This window comes from Mauremys mutica, chromosome 3 (genome assembly GCF_020497125.1).
Source record: "Mauremys mutica isolate MM-2020 ecotype Southern chromosome 3, ASM2049712v1, whole genome shotgun sequence".
Classification (NCBI taxonomy): Eukaryota; Metazoa; Chordata; order Testudines; family Geoemydidae; genus Mauremys; species Mauremys mutica.
The window spans coordinates 175819947-175830153 of NC_059074.1; the positions used below are offsets into that span (position 1 = coordinate 175819947).

At 44.4% G+C, this 10207-nt stretch overlaps 1 protein-coding gene and 1 long non-coding RNA gene across 2 annotated transcripts; one reads left to right on the forward strand and one right to left on the reverse strand.

Annotated features, from left to right (window-relative positions):
• Positions 1 to 1757: 1757 nt before the first annotated feature.
• LOC123367185 lies at positions 1758 to 3174 on the reverse strand. The gene is made up of 3 exons (XR_006578342.1): positions 3012 to 3174; positions 2120 to 2295; positions 1758 to 1889 (listed from the first exon to the last, which is right to left on the reverse strand). It is a non-coding gene; the product is annotated as an uncharacterized LOC123367185 (long non-coding RNA).
• Positions 3175 to 3370: 196 nt separating this feature from the next.
• Positions 3371 to 8032, forward strand: TMEM247 (transmembrane protein 247). Its single transcript, XM_045010340.1, has 3 exons — positions 3371 to 3459; positions 4448 to 4774; positions 7766 to 8032. The coding sequence occupies exons 1-3, from the start codon at positions 3457 to 3459 to the stop codon at positions 8030 to 8032; spliced, it is 597 nt and encodes a 198-aa protein (XP_044866275.1). The 5' UTR covers positions 3371 to 3456.
• The last annotated feature ends 2175 nt before the right edge of the window (positions 8033 to 10207 follow it).

Below are 10207 nucleotides of genomic sequence, written 5' to 3' on the forward strand. Positions count from 1 at the left end.
GAAAGCTTAAGCTTCTTAAAGCCTGTCTCTTGGGTAAAGAGGAAGATTGGCAATGGTCCTGAAGAAAGATGCATCATTCAAGAACCACATACGCTTCAATCAAGCTGACCTATATACAGGACTGTATCTTCATAGGCCTGACAACAATGATTGTTTAGATACCTGCTCTTATCTTCCTACCCATTCTGGGAACAGGGATGGAGTGACAACTGGAGAGAGAGAGTGTGTAATAATCACCACAATATAGAACTCCTTACACTATGATCATACAAATTCCAAATTTTAGCCTAGTTACCCCCTCCTTAGTTGCTAGAATTGTTATTTCTTACTTGTTGAACACTAGAGCTGGTCAAACATTTTCTGAGAAAGCTACAACAAAAATGGTCGTTTGAAATATTCTACTTTCCAATAAAATGAAAAGAAAATATGTTTTACCTAAAAACAACAAAAAATTAGTTTTCAATTTTTAAAAAAATATATATTTTTTTGTGATTTAAAAAAAATACAGATGCTCCCCGGGTTGCGCAAACTCAACTTACGGAAATCCAGACTTACGGAAAAGTTCCGTAAGCACCTTTATTTTGGTGGGGGGGGGGGGGTGCAATTGTCGGAGATATGTTCCCAACTTATGCAAAACCCGACTTATGCAAGGTGTTCCAGAACAGAACGCTTACGTAAGTCAGGGAGCTTCTGTACATTTTTTGTTTCTGTAGAATGTTTTTATGGAAAACACACTCTTTTTTTGACCAGGTTTACATATCCAGAGGTATTTGGCCCTATGTAGATGAAGACAGTTCTTTTCCCAAGGATATTACAATCTAGATCAGGGGTGGCTAACCTGTTGCTCCGAACCACATGTGGCTCTTCAGAAGTTAATATGTGGCTCCTTGTATAGACTGGGGCTGGAGCATGAGGCCCCAACTTTCCAATGTGCTGGGGGGTGTTCACTGCTCAACCCTTGGCTCTGCCACAGGCCCTGCCCTCACTCCACCCCTTCCCACCTGAGCCTGCCATGCCCTTGCTCCTCCCCCCCAGCCTCCTGCATGCCACAAAACAGCTGATTGGGAGGCGCAAGGAGGGAGAGGGAAGGTGCTGATCAGTGAGGCTGCTGGTGGGTGGGAGGCGCTGGGAGTGGGGGGGAGATAATGGGGGGCTGCTGATGTATTACTGTGGCTCTTTGGCAATGTACATTGGTAAATTCTGGCTCCTTCTCAGGCTCAGGTTGGCCACCCCTGATCTAGACAGAGATCGGACTATTCATTTTGGATCTAAAGGACCAAAATGGCCCTGGCACAGCTCCATTCGAGTGCATGGAGTTTCACTCACTTATGTTAGGGCTGAATTTGATCCAAAAGGTGCTGAAAGCACAGCAAAACACAATGGAAGTGTAGCAATGCTTCTTAGTCTGGTGAGTTAAAGTTGACAGGTATATGGAAGAAGGTTTTAAGGAAGGACTTGTAAAAGGTTGACAATAATGTGCTTAAGCTTTCCAAGACAGTGTACACAATCTACATACATTGCATTCACTGATTTCTCTTTTTTGGTACACATTTTTCCCCACTGTGTTAACACAATATTTAAAATGTCCACTCCATGCTGTGATTTTATCTCCTGTTGCCTAGAAAGCTTCATTTATGGGCCAAATTCTAGGCAAGAGCCAGAGCATAACAGCCTAAAGGGTAACAGTATAAAAAAAAAATACAGGGCAAGGGGTTAAGGGACAATAGTTTATATAATGTACAAAACCATACCTTTGTATTACCGTGCACAATCCATTGCAGGCATAGTCCTTGCACACATCCATCCTTGTGTTACCAGAAGAGACTAGTGGAATTGATGTAACGACCCCACCGCCCTAAATGGATCAATTCCCCTGTAGGGTCTATCACCTATTAGTTGCAGGTCAAATGAAACAGTCATTTTAAAAGCTGAAAACGGGCAGAAAGGTACATAAAAAAATAGAGAAAAGGGCAATAAAACAAAACAGCTCAGTGGTTTTACAAGTACAGTTGACTTGAAGCCCAGACCCAACCCCTAAGCAATATGGACACAACACAAATAAAATGTTAATGTTACTCAGTCTCTAGGAGTGACAGGAACTCAGGTGTAGATAGCTCACTCTTGTCTGTCTTGATTCTCACATAACTCAGGTCGAGACCTTGAGGACAGCTATCAGAAATCAGGAACTCTAGATGGAACAGGAGATCTTCCTTAACGATGGACAACCAGATAAGCACAGGTGTTTTGATATTCCACTGAAACTTCTCTGTGGGGATGTCCAGCTGTTAACTTAAACTGAATAAGGCCAAAACTGAGATTCTGATCTTTTCCTGATCCCACATCTCTGCTCTCTCCCCTCATCACCATGTATACCACCACGATCCTCCCAGTCACTCAGGCCTGTAATTTCAGCATCATCTTTGACCTGGCCCTCTTTCTAGACCCATACCTCCTTGTTGTGTTTAAGTGTCCCAACTTCTTACAGAACGATCCAGAGATCCAGCATTTTCTGTCTGTCCAGACTACCAAAGTTTCTCTTCCAGGCCCTTATGTTGTACCTCAAGTACTGTCATCTCCTTCTCTAGCTTACCTTGTCCTCCCCTTAGGTCCAGTCAAAACATTTCTGCCAGCATTATCTTCCTAGCTCCTTGTCTGATCATGGCCCCCACCTCCACTTCACATCCCTCCATTGGCTTCCCACCACAACCTTGTCTGCGCCTTTATGGCCCTTCACCATTTAGCACCAACCAGATCTATCTGATCACATTGATGACCCCTGCCTTCACTCTACCACTCAATTCCTGCCACTCTGCTTTTCCTACAAGCCCTTCTCAGCACTACCTCTCCTCCATGCCACTCCTTAGTTGGAGGGAAACACTCCATCAAAATCCATATGGTCACCATGTTATCCTACTTCAAATCCCTACTTAAAACTTTCCACTCTCCATGAAGCCTACAAATCAATGCCAGCTGATCATTACTGGCATGTGCTAAGCCAGACTACTGCCTACTATTCATGCTGCCGCTGTGTGAAGGAACACAGTCTCATTCACTGAAGAAGCTGGAAGAAGGCTACAGAAGGAAAACAACTGCTCTAGTGCTTAAGGCTCTAGACTGGAATCAGGAGAACTGGGATTATCCCGGACTTTGCTACAGATTTCCCATGTGCTGTTGGGCACCTCACTTACACCAGAACTTTTGGACAAGAGAGTCAAAGGCCCTTAGCAACAGAGCATTTAGGATGTTGTAGCAACAGCTGGATTATGACAGCATAGTGTGGAACCTGTGACATCAGCATGGCAGTTTGCACAAATCTGGGTTTGAACTTTGTGCTGATATCTAGATTAAACTGGGGCAGCTGGTGTTGTAAAACTTGTAAAACTGTGGCTACTGCCTGTGAATTCAGCATTATCCAGCCTCATTTCTGTCTCCTCTAGCTTTGTACCTAAGACCTCTATGGTAAGAGTAATAGTTTTCTGCAGTTTATTTTCTTCACCTTCTGTCATGGGCTTTAAAATATAACTCCAGGGAAGAGTTTCACATTTTCTCTCTACAGATATTTTATTCAAAGCTCTTGCGTATGCTTCTTGCATACATTATGTAAATAGTGTGGCTTTCCATAAGCCTAGAGGGCAGACCTGTCAGTGGCATGATCCCTACATAACTCCTGGGTCTGCTGAAAGCCATTCAACCCATTCTGCTGCTGTTATTTAACCTATTACTAATCCCCAGACAGGGAGGCGTCTCATCTTCATTGGCATCTCATATTTATGAACTGACAGAAATTAATTCAGAGTAGCAAAACATTTCTCTCCTGGCCAGATACATCTAAGATGGTAGCAGAGTATCATGACTCCATGGTTCTAAGGGGACGCTAATTTCATATCTGATCGACCACCATCCACTAGACTTGAATCAGAGATAGATTTGTCCCCTATGTTTTTTCTTCATTGACTTTCTAACTGACCCACAGTTGAAGTGTTCTTTATGCTTAGCCGAAGGCCATGGGTTTTAGTCCAGCACTTTGATCTGGTTATGGGGCAGGGTTAGGTCCCATCTACTCAGATTTGGGGTCAGGGAGGGGAAGTTTACTTGCCTAATGACTGCATCTGAAGTTGAGGAGAAAGAGGGGCAAAATGTGGAAGACATAACAGAGCATGTAGAACTATGACAAGTCAGGGGGACAAAGTTTTGGGGGGAGCAACTGCCCCTCTTGCCCCATAGCAAATGCTGCTGCTTTTCACCACAATATAAGTGGAGCCTCTGACTTTCTAGTAGTTCAGACAGGGCTTTGAATAGTCAAGTGTAGTAGCTTTCTATATATAGTTGGGCTGCCAGCCTGCATCTGGCTCAGCTGAGCTGGGTGAAAAACATTTACCAGAAGATTGTTTCAATAGTTTGTATCAGTTAAATAGGAGTGGATGATTTTCCCTGATCTATGGACTAGGACACCCCTGAAAATACATCGTCAGGGACATCTGGGGTGACAGAGCCACCAGACATTAGGGATCAGGACCTGCGCATGGAGACTAATTCACAGGCAGAACTGGATTCTCTGCAACCAGAACATATTACCAATGATGGTGAGATCAACACCTGGGTGGAGATGGAGCAGCCAAACTCTAGGATGGCTCAAGTGGCTGAGACTGAGCTGGAGAAGATGCGGCTGGATATGGAGCTGACTATGCTGAAATACCAATATGAGGAGAAGGAAAAGCAGCGGCAGCACAAAGAGAAGATGGAGCAGATGCGTCTGCAGTCACCATCTGGATATGTGAGTACAGGTGACAGTGTAAACAGGGGGAGGCATGACCCAGATGTGTGCTTTCCACATGGTCCAAGTTTAAAATATTTCCAAATCTCCGCAAAGGTTAATTTGAGAAAACTTCCATTCAGTCAGAGTCAAACCCAAAAATGTGAACTCGCAGCAGGATCTTACACATTAACTCCAGAGACTTAAAAAAATACACTGGAGAAAAGTTCACAGATCATAGAATGTCAGGGTTGGAAGGGATCTCAGGAGGTCATCTAGTCCAACCTCCTGCTCAAAGCAATCCCCAGACAGATTTTTGCCCCAGATCCCTAAATAGCCCCCTCAAGGATTGAGCTCACAACCCTGGCTTTAGCAGGCCAGTGCTCAAACCACTGAGCTATCCCTCCCCCCATTATTCTGCCATTACTTGTACTAGTTACTGGTTTGCCTGCTAGATAGAGAGGTAAGAGTGGCTTCCCGGGCAGGGCCAGCTCTAGGCTCCAGCATCCCAAGTATGTGTTTGGGGCAGCACTTTTCAAGGGGTGGCACTCCGGCCCTTTTTTGATTTGGCAGCAGCACTCTGGCTTTTGCGTGTGCGCACGCACGCTTGGGGCGGCAAAAAACCTGGAGCCAGCCCTGTTCCTGGTCAGCCATATAAATGCATTTTTCCCCCTCACTGGTTGAATAGTTTAGTACTCCAATTTCTCCCCTTCAAGAGGAATTATAGATCAAAACAAACACCACAGAAGAGAAGTCCAGCATTCTCCTGATGGACCAGGCACTTTTCTTCCCTTCACCCTCTGCCAGAAGCTCAGACCCTGGGATCTGGGAATAAAGAAAGCAAGGCCCATTGTACAAGCCCCTCTTGAAAACCTCCCCAAACTCCTTCTATATTGGTGAAAAGTAGCTTATACAGCCAGCCCCTTCTCAGAATTCCTTACCAGAATCTAACTCCCATGGTCCCTCTGCACTACAAATCCCAGAATTTCTTCATTTTCATCAGGAACACAGAATAGGACAGAATCTGGACTCTACTTGAAGGGGCCAGCATATTCTATGGCTCAGGGATAGAAATTTCTACAGTGGAGCCTGTCAAAGAGGTCCTGTGACTTAAATTCCCTATAAGCTGTGGGGCCACATTTATTTAGTGCTGCACAGGCACTCAGGAAAGCTGCCCAGAGACCAGCCAGGGGACGGGCACCCCTCCCCCAGACCCATCCTAACCAAGCCCCAGACCTGCTGCAGCCCAGCCTCAGGGCCCAGGCCCAGACAGGGGTGCATCTCCTGCAGCTGAAGCTCAGAAGCTGCTGCAGGTGGAGGGAAGAGATGCCTCTGACTCCCCCAGCCCAGATGCTGCTGCAAGCAGTGTGGGGGAAGGAGAGCTCTCCTCTGCCAGAGCCCTCATGCCCCAACCCTGTCTCCTCCTACACTCCAAACCCCTCATCCCCACTACACGAATTTTGTTGTGCGATATTGGTGCACATTACAAAATTAATTCCACACATGGGTTGGAAAAATTAGAGGGAACACAGCCTGTGACTAGAACAGATTGAGGGTGTGTTCTAAAGAATTAGAGGGATGGTTAAAGGACCAAACCCCAAGTGTAGCAAAGCAAACAGGTGTGATAGTTGATCTGAACAGCAGGTGCTATGCCCATAGAAAAATGAGAGAAACAGCAGGATCTGAAGGAACAGGCCAGATAGCAGTTCACTTGTAGGGAAACCCAATTAGCTCTGAACTTAAGACACATTGTGTCCAAACTAATGGCTGCAAATGGGGAAAGGTGATGCCTAAAACTGCCAAACCAATAGGAAAAATGGAGCAAGTGTTGCTGAGATCTGCTATTACAGCCCTGATGGGCAACCCTTCAATAGGTAAACTGCCCCTCTTTCTTTCAGTAGCACACATTGAGCAGGTACTGGTGAACGGAAAGATACTACTTAAGGTTGAAGTTGCAGATGATAACTTTATGCTGTACAAGATTCACCAGTTAAATTCACTTCCATATGAAGGCATTAGGGATCATGAAATAGCTAGCTCTCCTGATGGCTCAAATATGTCTCAGATGGGAAGAGGGAAAATGAGTACCACTCCCCGACCCTGAAAAGGAGTAACCTGTACCTGTGTTATTGGGAATTACTATGACATTATTTACCCTACTAGCATGTGCAGTCTCTCAAAGTGAATTCAGGAATCTATCAGTGGCAAGGACTGAATGGAAAAAGCCTGGCCTAATTCTGCCCTCAAGTAAATAAAAGGAGCTCCTCAGATGCTCCTGCTTACATCAAGGCTGAATTTGGCCATATGTCCTCAATATAAAAAAAAAGTTAGGAGAGAAGTAACTGCTGGAATTCCTGTGTTAGCGCATAAAGCAGCTGCCAAGTGTTTAATAGACTTGAAGTTCATCTTGACTGAAGAAAAAAATAAGTATAGAGGTACCCGGAACTTGGAGTGTTGTGCTGACCAGAAGTTGTGGAAGGCTATTCTGGGAGACTGGGTTCACATACCAAGAGTGTTCCCCTGCAAGAGAGGGAAAAGAATAGGAAATGGGTAACAGTTCACATTTGAGTGGTTTGTGCACAAATTGCTAGCAATTAGTTTAACTGGTTATCCAGGCATTAAAAGAAAAATTCGTAGGATAATTTTTTCCACCCTGCTGTTTATAAAGAATGATCAGAGCATTACTGAACCTGTCTGAGATGCCCATAGCAGGAGATACAAGTACAACTATGGAGCCCAGCCCTACATCAAACAACCTTTCCAGACTCATAGCCAAGTATTTTGGGAGCCCTGAGTATATGACAATCAGCACAGGCCAAGCGGTTCCACAGCTCAGTCTAATTCATCTGTCTGTTCAAACAGAATTGCACTGGGTCTCAATCTGAGAGTTTGTCCATGCATCATATTAGTTTATGGTCACAAAGGCAAGGAACATGATGAGCAGAGGAGTCTTTTCACATGGCATATATAACATGGCCCTTCAATATCACATTTCTGCCCCTTTGTCCACAGCCTGCTGAAGGATGCCAGGACCTCCTCATGCCCCAGAACCAATTTGCTTTGTTCCTGTATTGCTTCATCTTCATACACGTTATCTACACAGCAAGGGAATTGTTGCTCTTCTTTGTTAAGAAGCACCACCTATTCATCATTGTGGTTACCTTGTTATATTTAATTAAAAAGCTCTGGGATTATTTGTGTTGCTTTGTTCTTCCTCTGCAAGGTCTACATTGGTTGAAGCCTCTGATTGGTATCCACAGCGTTCTGATAGTAAGGTGATAGGCACCATATACAAGGATTAGAGAAGTGTAATATGAAGCCAAATTTTCAAAAGTAGCCACTGATTTTTTTAATTACTTCACTGTTTGTCTTGGCTTCCCTATGCCGTAAATGTCACTGCTGTTGATATTGATGGACAGTTGTGCAGAATTGTCCCTCTAATCCAGCATGGTTAGAAGTTAGACATGCTAATAATTTATTAGGTCATTAGATTGCCCTCTTGAGAGCTAACTCAGAATTTTCATACGGTTTATTCTCCAGTTGCATTTTAGATGTTCCAAGCAAATAGACCTGCATTTCCTGTGGGAAGTTATTCCACAGTATCACTCCTCTCACCTTTGAGGAGTTTCTTCTGACTTTTCCATTTCCCAGTTTCATGCCTTTATTTCCAATTACACTGCAGGGCTCAAAGTAAATCGCTAAAGGGGAAAGCAGGCAATAGGCTGAGAAAGGGGTGTCAGGAGCACTCAAGGGAGATGGGATAGAGAAGAAGCCAATAGGAGAAAGGAACTGAGTTCCCATTTCAAGCCCTGATGCCTTGTTGGGAATCAGTGTAAGGAAGTGTTGTAATCTAGTCTTCCTTTGCTTTTGCCAAAATTGAAACAAAAACGGAATGAGGTCAAAATGAACATTTAGTTTTGACCTAACTTTTTTTTTTTTTTTAAACTTTCTGATTCAAAGTTTTTGGAAAATTTAATTGTCAGTTCAACAAGAAACGTTTCCCCACCCCCCACTTTTCAGAACTAAAAGTTTGTTATTCACTCAGTTCTAGTGCAGAAAAATTTGTCATCCACACCAGGCCAGCTCTGCCCCTACCCTCTTCCTGTTCCCTTTAATGAACCAGAGCCAGCAGCAGTGCTACCATGGAGCAATGCTAAAACTACCAATCCAGATTATGCCTGATGCCTATCAGTAGGACTAGGCTCCTTGGAGCATTTAATTTGTAATCAAAGAGGTGCCAAGGCTCAAGCAATTTTTTGTTTTACTTTTATAACTGATGTAGTAAGTCCAGAGGTGCCAGGGCTATGAACTGCCAAGCCTGGAGGTGCTGGGGCTCAGTGCTGCCACAAATTAAGCATTGTCTTCTTGTGCCTTTGATCAGGGCCGGGCTCAATCTATCCTTTGGTGAGAGTCATAAAAATCAAATAATTTTGATCTTCTGTGGGACACAAACTGAGAAATATACATGTTCTACAAATCTAAGACTGGGTACAATGATTCCCTCCCCCCAACATTCACATGTGATGGCTTCCATCAGGACCACACCTCACCAGGGATTGAGCCGGGGACTGCCAGAGTGGAAAGCATGAATCTCTACAGCCTGATTTTAAAAGCCAGGCTCTTAGACTGAGAATTACTGCAATACCACATCCTCTATGGGTCAAGCACAGAGGGAGATTCATAGCCACACACACTGATCAGTAGTTTAGAATATTTGTAGCTTACTTCCTTTGGGTTGAGCTCATCCCCCCCCCCCCCCCCATCCCCATCTGAGGCCTGCTGCCATTTGAATCCCAACATGTCCCTATTTATGTAATGCTGATATTTTGGCCAGCACAGGGTATTGAATAAGGAACCTGCAGCATTAAACACAGGAATTGCTATAGGTTGTGCTAAAGAGCCTACCTTTAGAGGTGTTATAGCAGAGTCATATCCTTGGATAGGGCATCTGGGGGACACCACACATTCTCCAGGGTGTTACACACACTCGTAAGTATGATTGGATTTGCCCTGTCTTGCTCTGCTGCCTGTCCCATATAGAGACGCTCAGTCTAAAAGCAGGGCACAGTATCTCTCCAACTTCTTCATATCAACAATGACTCAGCATGATTCCATTAAAGAGTCTTGTGGCACCTTATAGACTAACAGACGTTTTGGAGCATGAGCTTTCGTGGGTGAATACCCACTTAGTCAGCTGCATGTAGTGGAAATTTCCAGGGGCAGGTATATATAAGCAAGCAAGAAGCAGGCTAGAGATAATGAGGTTAGTTCAGTCAGGGAGGATGAGGCCCTCTTCTAGCAGCTGAGGTGTGAAAACCAAGAGAGGAGAAACTGGTTTTGTAGTTGGCAAGCCATTCACAGTCTTTGTTTAATCCTGAGCTGATGGTGTCAAATTTGCAGATGAACTGAAGCTCAGCAGTTTCTCTTTGAAGTCTGGTCCTGAAGTGTTTTTGC